Here is a 26,473-nt window from a genome sequence, read left to right on the forward strand (position 1 = left end):
CATAAAAAAACTATTCTTTTAGATCACTATATGTGTGTTTATGTGTGTATTAGGTGGATATCAAGAATTCATTTCCTAGAAAATTAATCAAGAAATGTCATTACTGCAATCAGCCAATAATTGACACGAATAATGGCCAAAGACTGCCGGTTACTTCTTTATCTATTTTTGCCGATAATATGCGGCTAATTTAAAAGATCACCATTGGTATGACACAAATATCAAAAATTATTATCGGATTCTAAAAAGTGGAGTTTATTTATTAGAGAACTCTATCGATTTTTAAAACCACACTTCTAAGCAAGTTAAAACAAGAAAATATGATCCAAAATTAAATTCTTAAAACTTAATTTCTAATAAAAATTAATCTCCAATTTATTCATGAAAAAATATCTAGTTAAAAAATAGAGGGATTTCATTTTAGTTTATTTACTATTAGCAAGAAATTTTTTAGCGTATGTGGAGAAGAAATTCAGATTTGTCTAAATGATTGTAATGTATTGGTGCACTTGTGAAGTGTGTTAATAATGGGGGAGTGGTAGCCAAAAAGTTTCGAAGACAATTAATAAATTGCATTTGAAAATTTTATTTATAGGTCTGATTATCACAAATAAAAGTTAAATAAAACAAATATATATTCAGAAAACATTTCTATTGGAGTGTAGATTTAACACAGTTTTTGTGAGAAATATTTATGTTGTGCAATATATATATATATATATATATATATATATATATATATATATATATATATATATATATATATTGTTATAAATAAAAAAAACCGGTCTAACAATAATAGATGGAATAACTATTAAGTGAAGGGGAAATCTTTTGAACATGCAAAAGTTTATTTCGTTTGAAAAATTGTTTGATAAAATCACAAGAAAAATATTTTTAGAAAGTTTGTTCAAATTACTTTCACCCTCAAAAAGAAATATAGTAACAGTTATACCCATAACTGAGTGAATTTTTATCATTATAAGTTTAAAAAAACTATTTTCTAATGGTATACAACATTCGCTATAAATTAGGTACATTTTATATCAAGTTTTTATTATTTTATTCGGTTTGTTTTTTCTTTGGCGGGACTATTTTTTTGTTTGAAAATCAGAAGTAGTAGATCATTAATAATTTCTTTTAAAGTTAAAAATATATCACATTTTTTTTTTCATTCAACATACAAATAAATAGATTCTTTTATACATTGTAACAAACAAACTGCTCTAAATTCAAAATAATGGTGCTAAGATAATTACATTCCGAAAAAAGTTCTAAAATATCTTTATCGTCTGAGTTCTAGACTGAATGATATATCTGTTTAGACTTGCAAACGATTTCCTTTTTTTTTTTTAAAGGAATAATCTAGCAAACGATTATTCCATTATACTCTTCTCGGACTGAGTGTCTGATGGGGTTCTCAGGGGGGCTGAGGGGTGATATGGTGACGTCACCGATCTTTTGAAGTCGGTGGCGCCAGTGGCGTTGGCGGGAATGCTGTGCGGCGGGACGGGAAACATTCGCGCTGTTGTGTTTTCGGGATGCGGTCGCATGGATATCAACACTTGAGGATGTTAAGAGTTCTCGTCCTCGCCTTACTCGCGCTCCCGCAAGGTAAGCGGCATTCTTTCACAGGAAGGGGCGGACAAAAGGGGGGCGCCCCGCATCTTTCTTTGTTTAGAAAAAAGTTTGTTGTTAAATTTTTGGCTTCCGAAATTTGTTACAAAAAAAAAAAGAAAAAAAAAGAGGGAACTTGAACATCAGGTGGTGGCGTAAGTTCATTGAAGTGTAGATAAATGAAATCGAACTTTTTCAGCAATTTCGAAAAACAAACTAAGATATTTTAAATATACTTTTAAAAGAGATTTTATGAAAAAAGGAACTCTAATATTCATAAAGTATTTTGTGAGACTATTTTTCATAAAAATAGAATAGAGTGGAATTTGGTGGTTCAGTGTTATTCAACAGAGAGATTTAAGTGAAATAATAATGAAACAATAAGGAATAACAAACCAAAATTTAATATCAAAAAAGTAAATTGCAATATTGTGGTAAGTGTTACAGTTGGGAGAATATAAGAAAAAATGCACCTACATAAATCTGAAAAGTATTTTTAAAAAATATCGAAATAATGTAAAATAAATTAGATTAGAAAACGCAGAAGAGCTTAATGTATAAAAAGAGAAATTAAGAACGTTTTTATTAGAGAAAATAAATTATATGTAAATGAAATAAAAGAATTCTGGTTTTATGTATACATCATCTTTTGAGACAAATATGAAAGCTTATGAAAGTATTTAAAGGATATAAAAATTGTGTATAAAGAACTAAAAGCAATTACTAAAATGGATGTATATATTTTCAGTAATAGATATAACTTTATAGCGAAGTTTCTTATCTCTTATAATCCTAGAATATTTTTCTCAATACTTTTATAAAATTTCCGAATCATTTTTGAATCACTACTATAAGGTGAAAATGATTTAACTCAATATGAATGCATATTAAGCTGGACGCAAATATTTAATTTTTTTAATAAATATACACAAATATTTAATTTTTAACTTTTCGTTAAAAATATTTCATATACTGAAAAATCGAAATCAAATATATAATGGCACTGTAATGTAACATTTCAGTTATGAGGCGGTATACATTTATTTCAGTTAAAAGGGATCTATTTATGTTTTAAAAGTATTTCCGTCGAATTTATTTTGAAGAAAATTTAATTGTTATAAAAAAAAAAGGAAAAAGAAGTTTTAGTTCCTTATTTCTGCAATAGCTTTCATTATTCTTTCGTTTATGATTATGATCAAAATTATGCTTTTGCAACGAAATTATATAAGTTCTGCAATTTGCATGCCATTTAAAAAAAAGAGTTTTTTTTTAATTTATAAAGCATATTCAAAAAAAAAAATAAAAGTTTTTCATCATGTTATGAATTTACTATTTTAATAAATATAACTTCCATTTATAAGAAAACCCTTGTTAGCGTTACTACCTTTTACTTGTTTAAACATTCAAAAGCGGATGCTATTTTAAAAACGTAAAAATTTATGGAGATAAAAAAAATTATAAAATTCTATATTCGTTATAACATAATCAATTCTTATAGATTTATTTGATAAATAACTGATATTATATGAAAAATTACTTATTTTTGTAATGGTATTTATTTTGTATAATATGAATTTATTGGATTTCTGAGTTCAGTGGATTACTGTAAATTATTATTATCAGGTTTAAAAATTTGTTTCTGAAAATGATATATCTATTTTTTTATATTATTTATCGTTTTAGAAGAGAACTAGTTACTTTCATGCTTTTACGACAGATTTCTATAATTGTCTAATTATTATATAGCACTATATATGGCAATTCCACGTATGCCCATATTTATAATATTTTTTCCTTCATATTTCACTAGAAAGGAACATTTCATAATTTTAATAATTATTTTTAAAATCCTAGGATTTTAAATATGTTATTGTAAATTAATTCAGTACTCATGGATTAATTATTTTTGCTATTCCCCTTAAATCGAAAACTTAAAAAAATAAAAAAATGCAATCTAGGTCATTTTAAAACTTTCTGCATTTGTATTAATGTTATAATTATATTCAATTTTTCTACCTTATGCGCAAGACTGCATTTAGGACAATCGTGACTTACAAAAACATTGCGCTTTACGAAGCACTTATAATTGTTAGCTGTTAGTTATTAGTAATCATCAACTCTGAATATTATACTATAAACTGAAGTAAATGCTAAATAATTGTTTAAATTTAACAGCTAGAGAATTGAATACATTGTTAGAAATATATATTGTGAGAAATTATTAAAGCCCTGAAGGGTATTTTTAACATTGATAAGCAATGAAGCATTATTTCCAAATAAGTGAATGTGAACTAATTAGAGGGGAAAGGCAAAAAATGGATGAATTCTGAATTCCATTTTATTTAGAGTTTACATAGCATATTCTCGAAAAAGAGTTAATTGTTTTATAAAAAGATCTCCTAGGCAACGAAGGATTTTTTTTTAAAATTCGAAGGAATAATTTCCAATTTATATAATAACTTCCATTCGTTTGTTTTGGAATGTTTAACGAGACAATAAAAGTATTCAATGTTTTTTTTCAAAATCAATTTAAATTGCTTTTGTGTTTGAAGCTAATATATTCGTGAATTCGATGGAAAAGAATTATCAAATATTTGCGGGGAATATAATTAATTCAAAATATAATTCATTATGAATAAAAATAAGGCATTTTATTTCCAAAATGATGAGCGATGATTAGGATAAAACGATGTCAGAGATTCTTTTTCTTTTTTTTTTAATCAGTTATGCAAATATATTGTAGATATTTCTTGTTCCATAATAATAGGGAATTAAAATTAAATAAAATACATTCAAATTAAAATGATGGAAATTCACTTATGTCGAACATTGAAAAAAATGGAGGACTAAATTATTTTTTTTTTAATATTTATTCTATTTCTTGTATGAAATTATATATATAAAAATATTTTTTATTGCGCCTGCATATATAGATATTTTGAAATTATTATTATTTTTAAAGATATGTAGGTGCATGAATAACAGATAAAGATTATTATGATGACGATACATCTTTGATCTGTTGATCGATATTCAGGAGTACTTAAAAAATTTAATAATAATTCGGAATAAAATTCAATACTTTTTAGAGTGAAATAACTTATGAAATGCTTTTTTCTCTAATTTCTCTCTACATTTTAGGTACATCTACTTTCTGTCATGTGATTTTTAAATTTTATGAATTTTAGCAGCAATCTTATAATGTCTCTGATCAAATCTTAAAGATTATATTATAAATTATTTTCGCATAAATCATTTATTGGAAACAAATAATAATTAAAAACTTCCAAGGATCCAATAACTTTCTGCTCTTCAAAAATTGAAATTTCATCAAATAACATACAGAATATTGTTACTTTTTACAAATAATTTACAATACATACTTTTTACAAATAATTTGAGGAACGAATTCCTATTTTCCGTGTGAATTAGGTAATAGATATATTTTTCACAATTTTTTAAATCAGTGGAATTATTTTTATATCAGTGGCACTATCGATGGCCTTATAATTTTTGCATTTGTAAATCAGTGGCGTATTATGTATGGTTTTGTAATTTTTTCGAATTGTAGCCCACTTTCAAAATTTATATATCCAATCAAATGCAAAACGATCATTAAAAAAATTTCACTTTATTTTTCAATACTATGTAATATTATTAAATAAAATAATATTATATTATTGAATAAATATATTGATAAATATATATAATAAATCTATTTATTAATATATTATATATTAATAAATAATATATTGTATTAGCATATTGCATAATTAAATTAAAATAAGACAGTGCTTGATTGTTTTAAATTTTAATTTAATTAACACAGAGAAGTTGATAATGTAGACAAAATAAAATGATTTAGTATAGATCATATATGTTTAATAGATTATATATTGACTCTAACTAATTATTTATGTGGCACACTATAGAGGTGTTTTGAATTAATATATTACAAAGTGTAGTCAGAAAAGCTTCGTTTACTACAAAAAATTATTACACAAGAATCATTGAACATAATAATGTAAGCTTTTACTATGTGATGTTTGTGCTTTTAACTTTTTTTTTTTCAGTCCAACAGATAGCGAAACTAATGTAGGAATAGTGATTTGCACATCGATTATTTTCAAAATGTCATTAACGAATGGAAAATATTCTTCTGTTCTTCGGCCCCCTTGAATTAAAATCAGCCGATAACTGTTAAATGTAAAATTTGGGATTAAATAAAGTATGAAGCATTTGCCAGCCTATTTGATGATATTAATGAACTCAAAGCTAGGATCACAGAGCTATGTGTAGCGTGAAAACCGAAATGTTAGACTATGAGAACTGGAAAAACTAGAAAACTTAATAATTATTTAAAACCCTTCTTTAGTATCCATTTGAAACTCAGACAAAATAGTTGTAGTTAAAGTCACATTTTTTTATTTAGCTTTGGACATTAGAAATCTTTCTATGGATATTTTATTTGAATATCTTGTTCTAAAAATTATTTAAATTGTTATTAATATTTGTCTTTTGCAAGAGTTACTTCCCAAAGTAATAAAACGATTAAGTGGCTGAAACTGTCGCAATCTTTTACTGAACTGTCTGTACTGATTTTATACATTCGCATTCATTTTTGTGTAAACCTATTTATTGCTATGCAGTTTGCTAGCGTCGGCAAACATTAAAAGGAAATAAGTTTAACATTGTGTCCGTCCTATTTTAATGATAATTTTTTTTTATCTTAACATGTTTACTACTCTCCTACTTCAGTCATTCGGGCATATCAATTCAATCTCTTCAACTTATTATACTTTCAAGCTTTATTTGATTTTATTTTTTAAATCTTCTGTTTTATCTTTACCATGATATGTTTTTAATATCAGCATACTTTCTGGCTTGCACCTTTATAGAATTTTCAACAATTCTCAAGTAAATGTCACAATTCAAGCATTGAAAAATGCCATTGTTAAGGCCCAACTGGCGAAAGGATTCTTTTCAATTCTACAACAAATTTTGAATTTGTAGAAGTATATTAAAAATTTGTATAGTAGCAAGTAGTTTTTGCTTAGTAATGATATTCTCCACTTCTTTATACGTGACTTCGCTGCATGCTAACGATGTTGTAGTTTTTTATTAACTGATTTGACAAATCAGTTATCTGTTTTGCTGTATGTAATTTATTAAAGTATATAATAGTTTACCTCTAATAATTTCGAAGTAACAGAATTTTTAGTGATTCACATTAAGCATAATTTTAGCCTGTCTGTGCTTCTAACTCTAATACACTAATTATGAAAAAATCTTTTTTAAGTAAGAATCATAATTACATTTTCTAGCCTACCAAAGTAAACTAATTGTATCTCAATAGTTTCTTTAATCATATGAGAACGTGATGTTGCTTTGGTTTGAGGTTTTTGAAGCTTCAAAATGCGTAGCAACAAATTGTTCAAGCCTCAAAATACGTAGGCAACAAATTGGCGATTTATCGCTTTTGAGGTATCAATTTTTCGCTTTTAGGGTTATTAGAAAATAATGCAGAAGTTTGCCACATTTGGCGATTTATCGGCAACTAAAGTTAATACTTTATTTCCAAATTATTAATTCTCTGAATTCTTACGAATTGTCTTAATTAATTTAAAGTCATTAACCAGTTTAAACTGCTTTGAAACAATCATGAGACTGTCAGATTACGCATGCGTCGATATTTAGAAAAACGATGTGTTTTTTTCATCTGAAAATGAAAGTTTAAAAAAATTATATATATATATATATATATATATATATATATATATATATATATATATATATATATATATATATATATATATATATATATATATATATATATATATATATATATATATATATATATATATATTAGATTTTCTAGTAGTAAGTTGGATTTGGAATTGAAAGCAATTATAAAGTACTTTAAATAAGAAAATAAAAAAAATCAAACTGATCTTTTTAATTGCATAGTAAATATTATACATTTTAGAAAATTAAGAAACATCTGAATTTGTATTGGAAGAAAGGTGTCAATTGATTCAATGTATTTTTTCTTAAAAACTACTTTTGAAGAGAAATTGCTGAAGATTTTTTTTTTTTAATGACCAGACTTTTTTTATTCAGAAAAATGTTTTTCTTACTATTTAAAATTACACAGGTTTTTTTTCTTCCGAACAGAAACAAAATTAATCCTTAGAGAAAATGCAAAACTATTAAATATTAATAAATAAAGAAAGGTGGAATAACAGCATTATTGATTAAAATGAAAAGTAAACATCAGAATTTTTTTCAGTTTCTTTTAATATAATTGCGCACATTAAAAGAGCACTTCTGTCTAAAAATTTCGGAATCAATTTTAATTGCTTTATTCATAAGACACGTCTTTAATATTCCGATTCTTTTTCATTTCATTCTATAAAAAGCTGTGTAATGTGAGAATTGAAAATTGTGAATATATTTGAAATTTTTTATACACATATTTTTGAAAAATGAAATTATACAAAAGGTTAAGTCATATTCAAGAAAGTTCTTGGTAATTTCGCAGAAATTCCAGACTTGTTAAGGTTTCTTTGGTTCCTGTTCCTATTTCATTATTTATTGTATTTTATCGTATGAAATGTAGTTTATGTATATATATATATATGCATAGGTGCATATAATATCTAAAATATAGTTCTATATATACTTATCTTTGAAATTATTATCTTTTTAACTGATTATTCTTCGACGAATTCAAAAGGGCATTTTAAAGCATTACATTTTTACATAAATAAAGGTTTTCATATTTCGAACTTCCTGGAAATATTATTAAATATTAAAAAAAGACAAGGAAAATAAATTTTTAGTAAAATGAGGTGACAAATAATTATTTCTCACAAATGTCTTGAATTTGTGTAAATTTTCTGAAATACTAGATTTTCTTTATTGTTTTCCTATTCTTCTATCTGAAGTTTTCATAATACATTACATATCTTGTAAATTCAAAACTTATAGATATACATTTATTTCAATTTTAGGTAGATAAAATATTCCACAACGTAGTTTCCACATTTTGTTATATTTTGTCATATCAAAATTCGATTGAATCGTCTGAAATTTCTTTCAGATCATATATTTTCTTTAGCAATTTATTTGTATCTGATATATCTCCTTTTTTATAGGAGATATATCAGATTTTTCTTCTTTTTTATTTATTTCCTTTTTATCCTTCAATAGGGTATAGCATCATATATGATTGTTGTCGCTTCTAATCCTAATTTTTTATGTTTAATTTCCTGTTAGTTATTTTGTTCCAAAAAAGATAAATAAATATGTTTAGATTTTAAACTTGATGAAGTTTGATTGGATGAAAATTATTATTGATGAAGTATACAAAAAGGATTTTGTTGAAGCTTATTTGAGCGATCATGATTTAATTACTAAATGTGAAATTGTTGTGCAGGACTTCTATCAGTTCCGATTAATTTATTTCCAAAAGAGGGAAAACATCTATGGAACCTGATTCACTTTTAGTGGCAAACATCAAAATTGTACGTTTAGCGAAACTTTTAACGGTGTAGGTGAAATAATTAAGTTCGATAAAATATTTCAGTGAAGCGATTACAAGAATGCACTCATATATTTGTGGAAATATGTGTGAATAAGTTTTGCCTTAAGTTATGTGTGAAGTTATCTTTTAAGTTATGTGTGAAACTTGCCTCTCTTAATTTAGGCAAGTTTCTAAAAAAAAATAATTTCCCCTTCTTTAGGAAATGTGCGTTGGTTTAAACTGTTTTCTTATTATACTGCCTAAGTATATATTAAAATATAATTTTTTCCTTCTTAGGTCTTTTATAGAGGTTTCTATATTATGGAGGGCCACCGGTTAATTAAACGGATTAAATTCTTTTGAAAGTACAGTCTGTTGACTCTATGAATATATCTTCATATTGACGGGCCATGCTTTCGACAGGAGTGAATTATGCCTTAGCAGATCATGGTGTAATGTAATTGATTTTAGTTACTATTCGTGGCGACCAACCATTCAGATGCATCTGACGGGAAATTGCTATCGGAGTGATTTTATTCGGGCTTTGTTTTCTTTTCACGCATAAAATTGCTATTCCTAAAAGTCATCAACTTGAGCACAAAGGTTGTCTATATAGAATAGAATAGAATTCTGGATACGACTTCGTTTCAAGAATTTATGAGTTAGGGCTCGATCCACTTTGGAAAATTCGTTTATGTTTTGATCCCTTTTCTCCTTTTCACATTTGTTTCAAGGTGGTATCAATAGATGAGGCGTAAACATTAAGATTATTTCTAATAATAATAATGGATAACGTGTGTCTTTACTCTCTTACAGATCAGACTGTTTGATCTAGAATTATCAACTTTGGCACACATATTTTTGAAAGGTGAGAATGTGTAACTTCGGATCACTCGTTTGAAATTGTATTTATAATTTTAAATATAAAGAAAATTTTCCAGCCATAAGTTTCGAAATTATTACATCACAAAAATGAATTTCACTTCATCGTAAAATCCAATTTCAATCTATATTTTCAACGATACTCATAATATTTGCTGTATAGCGTTTTTTTATTAAAAAATGAAATTGTTTCCCTATTTAATTAAGGTTATAACTTTAAAATCGTGTATTTATTTTTTTAAGAATTGATGAACCCTTTTTTAGATAAAATTGTTCTTTTCTGTCATGTAATTAGGTATATAAAAATTTAGAGACAATATTAGAGAAATGAAAAATATAATGAAGGGAAAAATGTAAGGCTTTTAAAATAATATGAGTTATATGCCCAACAAAATTTAAATTTTTTTGCAGAAGGCGCTATGAAGGTATAATTACATAAAATAAATTCACTAAATTTCTTAACAATCATTAATCCATGTGAACTAATTGGTCTACAAAGGCGAATAGAGGAGAAAACGACTAACAATATGATAATAACTGATGATGATGATATCGTGTCCGCGTTACCACGGAAAGGGGGTGCAGTAGCTTCTGAGGGTAAAGACCCCTGAGCACCCGAGGGCATAAGTCTGACTTCGAGCTCATATGAAGATGAAACTCACACATTCGCTTGCATAACACCTTTTTACAGAGGGGAACATTCACACACCTCACAGATAGAACACGATGAAGAACAACCATGCCCGAACCGGGATTCGAACCCGGGACACTCAGATGATAATAACTAGAAATGTGTCACTTATTCTTTAGTGACCAAAAAATTCGGGGATAACAATTTCTCATTTCAAAGCTAAAATTCTACTATTAAAAGAATATTCGATATTTCATTTATCAGTAACTTATTAATGAAATACAAAAGCTTTGCTCAATAAGGTATTGAGGCAATTTTTAGTTACAAAATAAAAAAAAAAGTATTTTTCATTTTTAGAATTTGATAAACTAGTACCGCAGTTTTTACAACGATTGCTGTTGTTTTGATTTGGGAATTTATCGTACAAAAAAACTTTGTTCAAATTTCTGTTTAAGGGTTTAAAGGAAGACAAACCTTTTGATTACAAATTATTTCGAATCACTGTATATTATGATTCAAATGATTAAATTTTATTTTTGATTTTTCCACTGATGTGGAGGAATGATCACACATAATTAAAACTAATTATCAAGTTGGTGATTTGTTACAATTGGCGATTTGTGGTCGTTAAAATGGTGATGAATTTATATGATTACTTTAAGACTAGATTTACGGTACGAGTCATTTTGACGCATTTCGAATTTATATTAGGAAAATTACAAAACCCGTTCGCATTTTTATTTTATCTCTTGAACTGATTTTCATCCGTCGGACGAGGTAAATAAATATTGAAGTCTATTTTTTTCAAAAGTTTTGAAATATTGAAATTCTCGATGTGGCATACCTATCTCTAATGATGTACGTCAGTTTGACGCGATCGTAATGTAAATAAATTTTTTAGTAAATTAGTTTTACCCATGCAAAAATTGCAGTGATAATAAATGGGAATGTACCAACTATACCTCGATTCCGTTATCTCAAATAATAAAACCCCGATAAGCAACAGTAGAAAGAACGGAACGTAAAATATGAATTGTGTCAGAGTGCGAAATCATTTTGAAATTTTTAGTTGCTATTAGTACCTGTTAAAAAATGTGAAAAGATTGTTAGCCGAAATAAAATTTTTAGAAATTAGTTTTATCCATGCAGAAATGTCAGCAATAATAAACGTGAATGTACCAACTATACCTCGATCCCGTTATCTCAAATAATAAAACCTCGATAAGCAACAGTAGAAAGAACGGAATGTAAAATATGAATTGTGTCAGAGTGCGAAATCATTTTGAGATTTGTTGTTGCTATTAGTACCGTAAAAAATGTGAAAAGATTGTTTGCCGAAAGTGTACAAACAAAATTGAGTATTTGAGTAAAAGATTTCGAAATGATTGTAGAATATTGAGGTAATGTACTAAAATATTACTGAATAATAAAAACTTTCTATAAATATATGTTCATATTTTCATTTTTTTTGCTTGTAGTGTTTAATTATATTGCTTTCTAAGTGATTGTTTTTCTTTAAATATATGCATTAATTCATGCGTCAAATTGATGAGTTTTCGTTGATATAGGTACATAAGAAATGTTCGTAAATTTAATGTTAACATCGGTGACATATGAAATATTTTAAATTTCAGTGACGGAGAGTTAAATTCTAAATATAAATTTAATGAAATTATAATTCTGCTTCTCAGCAATATTAGGACTATTTGTGAACTGGCGTTCGACTTTTACTCAGGCAACTAGGATAATATCTGATTCGATATTTCTTTGCCTAATCATATCATAAAGTAGGCTTAAACCACCGTGAATGGAATCATGCGCCAACTTTACATACAAGGCTGTTGTGCTAGTTACGAAATTGTTAGCACTTTATCATGAAAGTTAGATATCCAGAAAACTTTAGTGTTATTTATTGAGTAATATTTTAAGTGTTCGTTTTTAAGATGCTTCGATTCTGAAATATTCTAACTCCAGCTTTCAATGCTGGCATCTTCTTCTAAGACTATTTATATCTTTCAAGATATACGTGATTTTTTTGAAAAGATCTTGAAAAAATTATCAATTGAATTTTTGAAATTTTGCGAATGAAGAAGGTCGAGGAAGGTAGGTTCATTTTAATTTTTCTTAAAATTCGTTTATTTAATTACGTATAAATTCTAAATTCTTTTAAATCAGCTGTTTTCACTTTTTCAAATGCAAAGTATACATTAAGAAATTAATTATCTTAAATTTTCAAGAAATCTTAACTATCAAGAATGTCAATAGCAAAACTGCCATTGGCATTTCAGGTTTCCCTAAGTGTGATTTTTTTAATTGTTATTTCTGTGAACACAATAATTTAGAATCATGTCAAACAAGTCGGATCACAAATTGCACGATCCTAATGCCATATTTAAAGATTTTTATATACACACATTTTCACAAATATATTTTAGAAATAATTTTAAAAATTATCTCTGAAAATATGAATCTTCAGAGATATTCTTTTATGGAAAGTATGCCTGTCTATTTCAGTATATGTGAACCCGTAATTCAAAAATCGCAAAGATGGTGATTGGTAAATAGAACGAGTTCTTTTTTTCATCAGATGCATAGATACGTATTAAGTTTTATATCAAGTGTAGCAAAGAGTTGGCCTTTTTTGGTCTATATAATCGCGTACAAATAAATATGATAGCTGAAAAACACAAAAGTTTGGATAAAACAATTGTATTACGCAGTTTTGTTACTACAAATGTAGATAAACATTAAATTCTTCAGCATTACAATTAAAAGGAATACGCCCATATTCGATTTTGTCTGTAATTGAAATTCCAGAGAGAGGAAGAGACTTTATCACATGCGGAATTTATCTTGGCCTTTGAGGGTTCGTCGCTTCCTTCGCAATTATTTCAGAGGTGTAGAATCTTTTACGAAAATTCTGAAAGATGGTACTGTATTATACATTACCAGTACAAGTCTAGGGGATTGTGCTATCATTAGTCATATATGTAAACATTTTTTCTACTTAATTCTTTCATATACACCACCAAATTATTGATTTATAATTCGCCCGACTATTTAAGCAATTAGAAACTAATAAAATAGCTTCTATATGAAATAACAGAAATGGTTTTCAGATATATTCTGCACGAGTGTCCTATACAATTGATAATTTATTTATTTTCATAATTTAGAATAATGACTTAAAATTTGAAATGGCGCTTTTCCCTGATTTTTATTTTCTTCAGGTATACTCCGTACTTTTTCGTGTATAGAGAAATTATAGTGGAAATAGCGAAATTACTAACTGATGATTTAACCAAAACTTCTCGTTTTAGACCTCCCTAAGTTCGAAGAAAATATTTTCGGCGTTAAGTGATCTCGGTAATTTCAAAAAGCTTTGAACGAAACAAATAAAATTTAGGTACATGGACATTTTGGCCCAACTCTATATATTTATATAAAATTTTGAACGAAATCAATTCCGAAGAAATCTGTCTGTCTTGTTGTTCAAGTACAAGTGAAGTCGTTATCTAGAAAACGTGAATAGCAAGACCGATAAAAGTTCGAACACATTTTTAATATCTAAAATGTAAATTATTATCAAATTTTTAACCGAAAATGTCAAACAATTGACCATCTGTTAGTTTACAATTTCGCATGCTCGGGAATGCAATAATTCATAACAAACAAAACAATGAAATTCGGAATGTCATCTTGTGAATAAACCTGTATTTCCATATCTAAATTACAATCGGTCCGAGAAAGGCTTTAAAATACATATTCTAGACGACAGATTCAGTAAAAATGCTGTATTCACGTCGAAGGTCTAGATTTCTTGATTATTTTTCGCCAATGCCATGCATGGTTTATGTGACCTAACCGAAAGTGCCCTATTTTATACGCGAGGGGGGAGGGGTATAAGTTCTTTTTTGAAGAGTATGCGAGAAAGTTTTATGAAGACCACTCCTGTTGAATTTCCTACAACGAGTTTAATCTTGATGGAAACGAAAAAAGATTAACCGAAAGAAACCTTCTGCTCGATTTCAAAATAATGCATTGCCTAAAAATTGTGAATATATATAATATCAATATAATCAATTAATATAATATTTGCACAGAAGTAATAAATATAATAGCACAAAAAATGCATATTGAATTATTGCGCATAATATTCTAAAAATTATAATTAAATATTTGCCAAGTATATAATGTTCTGCCACTGTCATTCAAATTATGAAGCCTGATATGTTTTACATGGTAAAAAATATTTTTATTTTTTTATTCAATGCAATATTTCCATTTCACGTTAATTAGATATTTTTTTAGTAATTTTATACGCAAATCAATTTGAATATTTATTATTACAATATAAAGTACTTAATTTAATGCGCTCCTACCTAATTATCATTAGTAAATAGCGACTATTATTAATGTTAGAACTCTTTGCTCTATACAGTTTTGCATTTTCAAATTTTAAGAAGCCATGATTACATTGAAGCTTTAACAACACACGCATTTTTATAAATTAAGAAACGAGTATGTATAGCAATTTTAAAATTTACTTGTTGCTAATATATATATAGAATTTAAATTCAAGTATAGCATTTAGATATATCAAAAGTATCTTCTAATTATATACTGACACATTTTCTTTCCCCTAAAAAAAGCAATAAAAATATTCATGTGCTTCTGTGAATTTTATAATTGGATTATTAATTCAAATCAGAAGTTATTAAAAGCTGATTTCGTTTGTACACAAAATGAGGATTGCATTTTAGATTTTTTCAGCGAGATTTATTTCTACTAATAAAACAGAGGAACGTGGAAAGGGTGTTTGAGTTGGTATGTGTTTTTATTCTAAAGGGCGATTTCTATGATTTATAATTATCAAATGATAAAATTATAATTCTGGAATAAAAATAAGCATTTAAAATGGTATGGTTTTAGCATTTTTGTGCTTTAATATCCAAAATTAATATTACACAATAGTTATTTTTATACATTTCGAAAAATATAAAATAAGGACTCTAATGATATTTATTTAAATGTGGATCAGCTTTTAACTTTAATCTCAATTTTCTTAATTTTGTGGATAATTTAAAATGATACAGATCGTTTCTACTACCAGTTTTATAATTTTATCAAATATTTAATCATACGATTTTCTACAACTGTAGATAGTTAAGAAAAAATATTTAAGTATATGTGCAGTATACTTGAGAAATAAGAAAATAAAGTTACAGTTTCGAGGGACACAAAGTGTCATTAAAATATAGAATACATAGATAGTCACATTTTGAATTTTTCTATCATAATTGCATTACGGTATTTCATTTTTGCAGTTAAAATAATTCTGTAGTTCCAATTCATTAACATTTTAACGTTTACTGTTACACTGTCATTAAAATATAGAATATACGAATAGTCACATTTTTAAGAACATGATGTTGTTTGGACTACATTAGAAATTTCCACTTACATAATTGAAAGAAAAGACCTTGGTAGTTGCAATTTTGTCACCGTGTGATGTTGTCCTGTTTGATGTTTACTACTTTCCTGTCATTAAAAATATATATCACACGGATAGTCACATTTTGAAGGACATTGTTCTACTTTGACTGCATTAGGAAGTTTCATTTATGCATTTAAAATGATGTGACGTCTACAATTCCTTCATAGTTTTATATTTACTATTGTTCTGTTTGACATTTCGTTCAAGAATAATGAGCATCGACTTATACATAAGATATTTATTTGAAATTCAGCATAAGCAACAATCAGTGCCTACCAGCTGACTGTCATACTGTCCTCGTATTGTAAAGAATGAATGCTGGTTAAAAGCGTTCTTTCTGTTATTATCACAAACTAAGATCTTAGTCTTGTTTTACGAAATATTAATAACAACTAAGATCTATTATTAGTGTTGTTTTCAACATATATACCTTAACATGTCGACTTATATTTATTTTGTTTGGAAGTCAATAATCATGATATGAAAGATCTGTTGGACTTGCATGATAAAGATGTGACAGCGGTAGATCTTGCAAATGTAGAAAAACCAATCACTATAATAGAAGTTGATACTTCAGATCTAGGTATACATGAAAAGAAAATTGATGTTCATTGCATGCAAGAAAGTATGGTCCCTTAAAAAAAAGTTTGTTCATTTTAGAAGAAAAGTTATTGAGAAAAACATTCTTAGGTACGAGGCAAGAAAAGAAAAACAAACTTCTGGATTGTAAATTGAAATTTCATTCGAAAATAAAAAGCATTCAGAGGTTAGACACGTTTGCTTTCCGAACCAGTGCGTAACCATATGTTGCGATTTCAGGTACTTGGTTCGGTGGCCAAGTCAAAGATCGATTTGTTAGATTTTACTAAATCATCTACTTCTAAATTACATTTTTAATTTGTACTATTTTGTGGCGATATATATGATTGTGACACAGTATTGCCGCTTTTTACTCAGAATCACTGTGAAGGCTAACTCAAAGGACCCAGATCTTGAACAGAACTAAGACAGACTTATAGGGAACACGAAATGATCAAGACGATCGTACAAGAGAACTGCCTTCCAGCTTGAGAGCAGTTATTTATATACATCGAAAGAAAAATTTAGAAATATTTAAATCAATAAAATTAAGATAAATTGGACATTTATGGAACATCCTAGAAACTGAATATAAATTAAATTATGAAAATACTGGTAGCTTTGTGCAAATTTCGAATCAGGGATTGGACGGTTCAGAAGGTACATCTTTACCTTTGATCCAATGGTCCGTGGAAAATAAATGGAAGTGTGGCAATTGTGGCAATATATATCGTGACATATATATGTCATAATATTTTAATATCTAATTTAATCCAAATTAATTTCCTAAATTTTTGTCTAATTCGGCCCATGTCGGGTTCATTCTAAAATGTTCCCTTGTTTCCTGATCCCTTTCCACTGTTAAGGCGTTGTAAAAATGATGCGCCATCAGTTCCACGTGTCAAGTGAAAATGATCCCTTAGTTGCCCTTATCCAAGGGCAACACGAGTATTCAATCAACTCGAGGCCGGAAATCCCATGTTATATAAGACTAGTGATAATTTGTTTCGTCCCTTCCTTACTTCTGCTTTAGTTTCGCGCTGTTGTGGACGAGTTCTGTCCGCGCCTCTTGTAAATAAATTGCCTTCCCGGGAATGATTAAAATGAATTTAAAAATGTAAAATGTCTCTTCTATGTCATCGAACCTGCAGTCTGCTTCAACCAAAATATTCTTGCATATATATATATATATATATATGGACATAATATATTGTTGTTGTTGTTGTTTCTAATGGCACTTGCCATGGGCAAGCTCGCTGACGAGATCAGCGATTTTAAGCCGAGGGTGCGTCTCTTGTTTTTTAGTAGGGCCAACTAGGGCCAAGAGTACGTCTTAGCTACTCACGCATCACATTCGCTTGTACAACCCCTTTTTACAGAGGGGCACATTCACACATCTTACAGATAGAGCAGAGAAAGAACAACCATGCCTGAACCGGGACTGGAACCTAGGACGCCCAGATCACGGGGAAAACGCGCTACCCCTATGCCAGGACGCCGGCGGACATAATATATATATGTAACAATGTGTATGGAAATATATATATATATATATATATATATATATATATATATATATATATATATATATATATATATATATATATATATATATATCCTAGCATTGTCCCTATATCATTAATGTGTGTTGAAAGACTTAAACATTCTTTGTCGATCCAAACCATTGCGTAATCTTAGTAATTGTCGTAGAATAATTATTGAATTGCTTTCTAATAGAATTTTTCAACTAGACACTTAATAATTATCTTGGTAAATAACACATCCTAAAATAAATATATAAATATGGACATTTATATTTATATAAAGATCAATAAGGTCAAAATGCAATTCCTAATGTAGCAGAAATTCCAGCTGTTGACAGTACAGCAAGAAGCCTTCGGGAAACAAAGAAAATTGTTTTTCTTTGTATCTAAAAGCAATTCTACTTGTCTTATGAAAAATCCACTTATTCTTTAAATTCATTAATCCGTATATTATCAGCTTTTATAACGATAAGGCGGAAGTCAAGGGCAGCCGCTTATCTTTTGATAAATGAAGAATATCCCATCTGACGTCTGCGGCGGAAAGCAACTCAGACGTTAAGCGACTCTATTAATTCTTACAGACTCTCTACTAAGAGGTATTAATCTGACATTTACTCGAGAATGAACTGAAGGTCATAGATTTACGATGGAAATAGTTTTGGTTATGGGAAGTTTGAACGGTTATTTAACTTTAAAATGTCAAGAATTATTTTGTGATAGTTTTATAACAAGTTTAAATTTATTTAAATGATTACAGTTTTTATTACATTTGAAATTATTTAAATGTCCTATATATTTTTAGAACAATGGAGGTATTTTTCTTATTCTTTTTAGAATATTTGGTGTTTTTTTTAATAAACGACAACAGATGGCAGAGCGAAAATTTTGCTTTTAAGATTTTTTGGCGATTCCAATAAAACTTGAATTTATGTTTCAATGGTGGAAAATGAAAAAAAAAGTCATACGCTTAAAAAAGTTTATTTATACTTTTCTTGATAATAAATTTGGAAAAATCAATATTTTATTGAACTAATTTATTTTAACTTTTATTTCTTTTCACTTTATTTAACGCATTTGTATAGATTTTAAGCTCGAAAACTAGAAAATATTTTTGCTCACAATATATTTACTATGAACAGTACAGTGTTTAAGATACTATTCCAGTCTCAAAATGAAATGAATCGTTCATTTATTTTCTAAAATCATGATTGGCAACCCTTAAGTTTTATTTAGGGTGCATCGGATATGGTAATGATAAGATAATAAGGCAAACGTTCGTTTCATTTATAGGCAGACATTTTGACCGTAAGAGAACAATAGTATATATATATCAGGCTTTTATATAATTTAGATTCGGAGGCCCTTAGGATCGAGTATCCAGGTAATAAGTCAGAGACAGTTATCTTGCAACTGCACCACTTCAAAAAATGAACTATAGCGTCAATATTTAAGAGATAAATTCGATTGTTGAATCCAGTCAGAGTAAAATAAAATGGTTAGAGTGGCTTTATGATTATGTCAGATGGTTAAGAGTCAGACCAATTCTTACCCCACACCAGAACGCTGTCTCCTTCACCTTTATTCAAATCTTTGTCACGTGCAGCAATGGATAGACCAAGAGTGACTTTTACCGCAAGGTGCAGAATTAAATTTATCTGTATTATAAATTAATCTGTATCTTAATATCAGATTTTTTCAGTTTTCAGTATGCAATAATTAGAAAAAGTGTTAAAATCTCTAAAACATTAGATATAGAGATTTTGCTGCATCTCTCAATTTTAGAATTTTCTATGCCTGGAGTAACCAGTTTTAAAATTTTTTTTTCTAAGCCTCTCTATGAATCCGTTTAGTCAAAAATGATAAAGAGTTAGACAACTGAAATAGTTTTAAGTTGTTTGTGGCCGTAATATCTGCATTATGGATTTGTATTGAATTAAAAAATATATTTAAACAATTTCATGAGAAAAGGAAAACTGTCTCATTGTCTGTTCATGCTGATGCCGTCGTAAATGCAAGAAGCTAGAAAGATTTACTACATGAAATTCCTAAAAAAATCTAATTAAACAATTCGAAGAAAGAAATATTCCAATAAAAAATTCTAATTAAAAAAAACAAAGACATAAGTAAATAATGACTTTGTTTATATGAGTTAGAATTTTTTTTTTTTTTTTTTTTTTTTTTTTTTTTTTTTTTAAGAAATGAGGTGAAAATATATGATAAAATGAGACTTTGGTAATAAAGATAGTGTTTTCTTCCTGTCACTCCGCATTAATTTTCTGCTAACATCTTTCTTGCTTCTGAGAATTTCTTTTTTTCTTCGACTATTTTTAAAAGTAATGCAAAATCACGCTATTTTTAGAGTTATATTTTACAAATCTGCAAATAGATTTCTTTCATTTTCTAAATAAAAATAATTGTTCATTTTGATATGCATTTCCAAATATTGAAATAATCTACATCTTAATTTTTTAAATTGTATAATAGAGTAAGTCGTTTCTTGTTATTGGTAGGGAAATGCCATGTCGATGAAATAAGAAAGAGTCTATAGTGATTACTTTCTGCCTTTATTGATATTTTTGTTTAATTAGAAATTTTCAAAGTCAAGCTACGATGATTTTTATTAAAATTTTCGTTGCTTATTTTCTTGGTTTGCTGACACGTCAAACTCTTATGAATAATGAGTGACTAAATGGCCATGAGTTTTCCATCCTTATTCTGCATTCGGCCATTATTTTTTTTTAGATATTTCTCTCCATTACTTTTAAACTTTCTTATATTCTGTTACATATCTTGCTTATACTTTATAAGATTTTTTTAATTCTTAATGACAGTGAGAGTTAGATAAATAAATATCGTCTTTATGAATCAATAAATAACTTTTATTTCTTCATACTCAAAAAATACAAATGAAAATTATTTTTAAGAAGAAAAAAAAATCAATCGATGTAAGTAGTTCTAGGTTAATATTTCATTGAATTTCCCGGGCTTTTCCAGATATTGTTTCTAAATTTGAAAAAATATTTAAAAAAATAATTCCATAATATACTATCTTATTGAAAACGGTTAAATAAGAACCTGCGCTTTGATAATAAATTATAACAAATATTTTATCCCGAGCGTGAAACAATCAATAATTATTTTCGAAGAAAGACAATAATTCTATCATAGTCTTTTTTTTAAAAAATTCTGGTAAATGTTTCATTGTGACCCTATCAATAAACCTACGAAACTGGAAAATAAGGCCTTATATCTTAGTTTTATTTAGTTTAATATATAGATACATGCAAAAATTCTTAAAGTTCCTAAATTTGCAAATGAAAACATAAATAAATTGCCTTTTGGTTGAACCAGAACAGATTTCTGTTATATTAATAAGATTTGTGATCTTCTAGATTAGCTTAAACGGCTGAACATCATTTTAACTTAGAATTTACAGATTTGTTTTGAAAGTTCTTAGACATTTCTCCCCAAGGAACGTTTTTAATTTAAAAATATATTCCTCCAGATATTTTGAAGAGACGAAAGTACATAAATATTTAATTGGAAATTTTTAGGAGCATATTTATATAACTAACATTAAACATAACATAAAGAATTAGATGTATTATTAAATTTAGAAGAGGATTAAATTTGCTCCTCGTTCTTTTATTGTACTTGTTTCTTGACGACGATTCAAATGCTCAAAAATCTATTAATTTTGGTAAACCATGGTTTTGAGAATTTACAAGGAAACGTCCTGAAAACTCTTTTGATAAACTTTAGTGTTGTGTAAAGCAAACTACAGTGTATGTCATTAAAACTCTGCAGACTAATTTTCTTGAAATTTAATAATACAAGAAATTGAATATATATATATATATATATATATATATATATATATATATATATATATATATATATATATATATATATATATATATATATATATATATATATATATATATATATAAATATATATATATATATATATATATATAAATATATATATATATATATATATATAAATATATATATATATATATATATATAAATATATATATATATATATATATATAATATATATATATATATATATATATATATATATATATATATATATAATATATATATATATATATAATATATATATATATATATATATATATATATATATATATATATATATATATATATATATATATATATATATATATATATATATATATATAAATATATATATAATTTTGGTTACAAGGTATTTGAGGTATGCGTTCAAGAATCAGATAATCTCTATCAGTTGGGGTGAAAATGACAAAATTTCAAAATTTTCAAATGGCAACACTAACTTTTTTATAGAAATATCTTCGCCATATAAAAAAGAAATAAACAACATTGGAACATTATTTGTAGCACGAAAAATACCAGCTCATCACAAATTCTCCGCATTCAATATATTTCATTCGATTTTAGTCGTTTCATGAATATGAGTTTGTAGAAACTGGATGTTTCGTTAATATATTTGGGGAATTCTATTAATGCCCAATGATGTGAACGCTTCTAAAGTGTAACAAAACACGCATAAAAAGTTATACATATAAATAACAGCCATTCATGAGTTATATATGTACATATAGATATTATAGATACGCATACATTATATATATACATATAATATATAAATATAGATATAAAAATTTCATTGAAAACTAAAGCTTTTACAGAATTTTCGATGTATCAAATATGCTGCATATAAAATAGGCATGTTCATGTTTCATATACACATATGTTTACCTCCTTTCTGAATGAATATTTAATTTTCAAAAAATACAAAGAAATACTCGAAACTAATATTTGTATGAAATATTATAAAAACAGTTTTCCTTCCTGCTGTTGAAAGCTTGACGTCGAAGTTTACAAGAGTTTTCCAAAGCTACATTTTACACGAGTCACGTTATTGAACTTATAGTTTTTTCCATTCCTTTTTCCGAATATTTACGGCTTATATAATTTATTTTGCTTCAGAAATATCACAGCGCATTTCTCCTATCGAAAGAGATTTACCATTTCTTATAAATATATCGAATACATAAATCTAAACAGAAGTGTATTTTGCATCTGAAATATTTCACAGCTGAATTTTTTTTCCATATGGAAAAAGGAATATTTTATCAGGGAATTTAATTTGTTATTTTTCCATGTGTTGTTGTATATTTTCTGAACAAAAACAACGGACCATTCTTAAAACGAAATTCGAAAGAATAACTATAAAAATGCCATTAATTATGTCAAAAATTATTTTCTTACAAAATAAAAAGGAACAAATTGTTACGTGCACATACAAATCTTTTTTTTTGCATTTTATGAAAGTTCAAATGTCAAAGTAAAAAATAAAAGGAAATATGGAATTTTCTGTCTGTCAGAGCGACAAAGGCATCCTCAGAACGTCACCTGAGATTGAAATCTATTTTTACTCCAAGAAGGTAACTTACTACTCTGGAGAAGATATAGGATAAAATGGTCCACATATATATTGTGGAAAAACCACGTCATCTTAATATATCGTATTGGCCAATTAGCAAATAATCGCCAACTATGTCTGTGACTTTGTGAATAAAAATAATAACAAATTTAAATGATTACATTTACAATTCTTTCTCACCACTTGATATTCCTTATAAAATCTTAATACTCAGTTAGGGGTGTACTCTTATATAAAATTTACATGTACCATTGCCGACGTCCTGGCATAGGGGTAGCGCCTGTCTTCCCCGTGACCTGGACGTCCTGGGTTCGAGTCTCGGTTTGGGCATGGTTGTTCTTCATCTGTTCTATCTGTGAGATGTGTGAATGTGCCCCCTTGTAAAAAGGGGATGTGCAAGTGAATGTGATACGTGAGTAGCTAAGACGTACTCTTGGCCCTAGTTGGCGCTACTAAAAACAAGAGACGCTCCCTTGGCTTAAAATCGCTGACTTTGTCAGCGAGCTTGTCCATAGAAAGTGCCATTATAAACAACAACATGTACCATTTATTAAATATATGCAAATTCCGATTTCACAATTTTATCCTTCTTCATCAATTTAACGTGCCGTTTTGAGTTGATAAGACGGTTATTGAGTAAATTATCTTGGTGTTTCAAATTGCAATTCGACTATAAAAAAAGATGCAGAAGCTAGCGTCCCACTTTTCAAGAATGCAGTTCAACATAATAATATTTTACTCTAAATGGCAATTATAAGCAAAACATTATTCTTGATTTGGGTATCGATTTTAAAGAATTTTATTCTAAACCTCGTCATTGACATTTTCATTGTTTGGGTTATCTAATTAAATGGTAATTAAACAACCTATAAATCATTTTTTGATCCATGTACTTTTAAATTAACTAAAAGGACACGTTGTTTCATGGCTAGCATCCGCAAATTGAAACCAACGAGAGTGGTCTCACCGAATCTTTCTCGTATTCTTTCTAATAAATGTGTCTCTAATAAAAAAATGGGGAAGAAATTCAAGTTATCGCTTTCGTGATGTTTATAGTAATGATATGAGAATGAGTGATCATTTCTCCATTGATGAAAAAACTTACTATTTTCTGCTGAAGATGTTCGACCATTAAAAATCCACTCAAATTTTCTAAGTAATTTTTGAAAATGATAATTCAGTTTCCCGCAACCGCTTGTGCAAGGCGGGGTATCTTCTTTTTACTCAACAAATTTAGTATAATGCTATTTCTTGAGGAGAAGTTGTTGCTCATAACAGATAATTTTTGAAACAGACATTTGCTTTTTTATTTAGCAAAACTTTTTATTTAGCAAAAATTTTATAATTTTTCTGAAAAGGAAATTTCGAGTAAGAACTAATTTTACTACAATTTAATATTTAAATAAATAGCTTTTTTATTGACTTAAAATTTTACTTCCTTTTATTTTCTCCAATTTTAAGAAATGCTTCAAGATTATTTTATATCTAGTTAATAACTCAACGTAAGACATTTTATACAAATATTTCTTTAAAATTTCGCTTGGCTAATTTTTACGGATTATTTTCTGTTAATAAAGGGATTACTTATAAGAATTTTAAAGCGAATTTGTGTTTAGATTTATATAATATGGTAACCGCGGTCACAGTTGTTATCTAAGTAACTAACCTTCTCATTTTTATGATCATTTGAGATCAAGTAACTCAGCGTTTTGCATCATCTGATTTTCTCTTTCAAAATTTAGTAAAATCCCCGATTTCCAAAAAACTGCAACGACAGCTATGTTCTTAAGGAGTTGATACGAAAATGAAGACTGACCTTAACAGATGGCTTCAAAATATGTATGCTCGAGCATCCTTGAGAGTTCTCAGCAATCTTCATTGTCCCCCAATTTCCTCTCTGAGTGATCCTTTCTAACAAACGGGTATTCAATCAATCACAATTAATAAAAAGGGGAAGACATTTCATATTAACATATACAGAATTTCGAGCACCTGCCGTACTTTTGTTTAAGGCTTTTCAGTATCGTTGAAGAAAAAAATAAAGCATTGCCATGTTGCTGGCTGACATATGAATCATTATTGATATCTCAGTGGAAGAAATTTCTTTTCATTATTGATATGGAGAACCGATGGTTTGTTTCAAAGCCCTTATTCAGTCAGAGATTACTTTACATAGTCAATCTATCATTGTTCATAGACATTCATTCTATCAAGCGTTTTCTTCCAGGGGAGCATATTGTTCGTATTTTTGAAAGAGCGCAAAACAAAAATGTAGACAAATGATCGATTACTTTTTATATTTATTATTCATATTCTGCAAATAATCCAGTTGTTTCGAGTATAATAATTTAAGAACATTTGTTTAAATTTAGTTTTGGTGACGCGACTTTAAATAGAAAAATAAGAAAATAAATAAATTTCAAAAGTACACAACATGTTGTATACATTTGAAGCCTCGCATTATCCAAGTTTTTCAGGAGTTCATTTTTCTATTATATAATTGAAAATATTTTCATTAGGTTGATATTGAAATTTACAAAATGCATATGCTGGATTAAATATAAATTTCATGGCTGAATGTTATCCCTATCGAAACGAGTATTTAATACGTGTACTCAATCTGACGAATTTTCTAATAGTAAATCAAGAATGCCAGCCGGCTTAACCGTTATTTTCTAAATTCATTCAATCATTATGAATTTCTTAGTATTCTTATTCATAGGTAAATTTCATGTATAAT

At 27.6% G+C, this 26,473-nt stretch overlaps 1 protein-coding gene across 2 annotated transcripts in view; it reads left to right on the top strand.

Moving 5' to 3' along the window:
- Window positions 1-1,535: 1,535 nt before the first annotated feature.
- Window positions 1,536-26,473, top strand: part of LOC129963639 (uncharacterized) — a 118,527-nt gene continuing 93,589 nt past the window's right edge. For both annotated transcript variants that reach the window (XM_056078126.1, XM_056078127.1), the window contains exon 1: window positions 1,536-1,614. In XM_056078126.1, coding sequence (XP_055934101.1) covers window positions 1,542-1,614 — 73 coding nt within the window. In that variant the 5' untranslated portion in view covers window positions 1,536-1,541. The remainder of the gene's footprint in view (window positions 1,615-26,473) is intronic.

The sequence above is a fragment of the Argiope bruennichi genome, chromosome 3 (assembly GCF_947563725.1).
Source record: "Argiope bruennichi chromosome 3, qqArgBrue1.1, whole genome shotgun sequence".
NCBI classification, from domain to species: domain Eukaryota; kingdom Metazoa; phylum Arthropoda; class Arachnida; order Araneae; family Araneidae; genus Argiope; species Argiope bruennichi.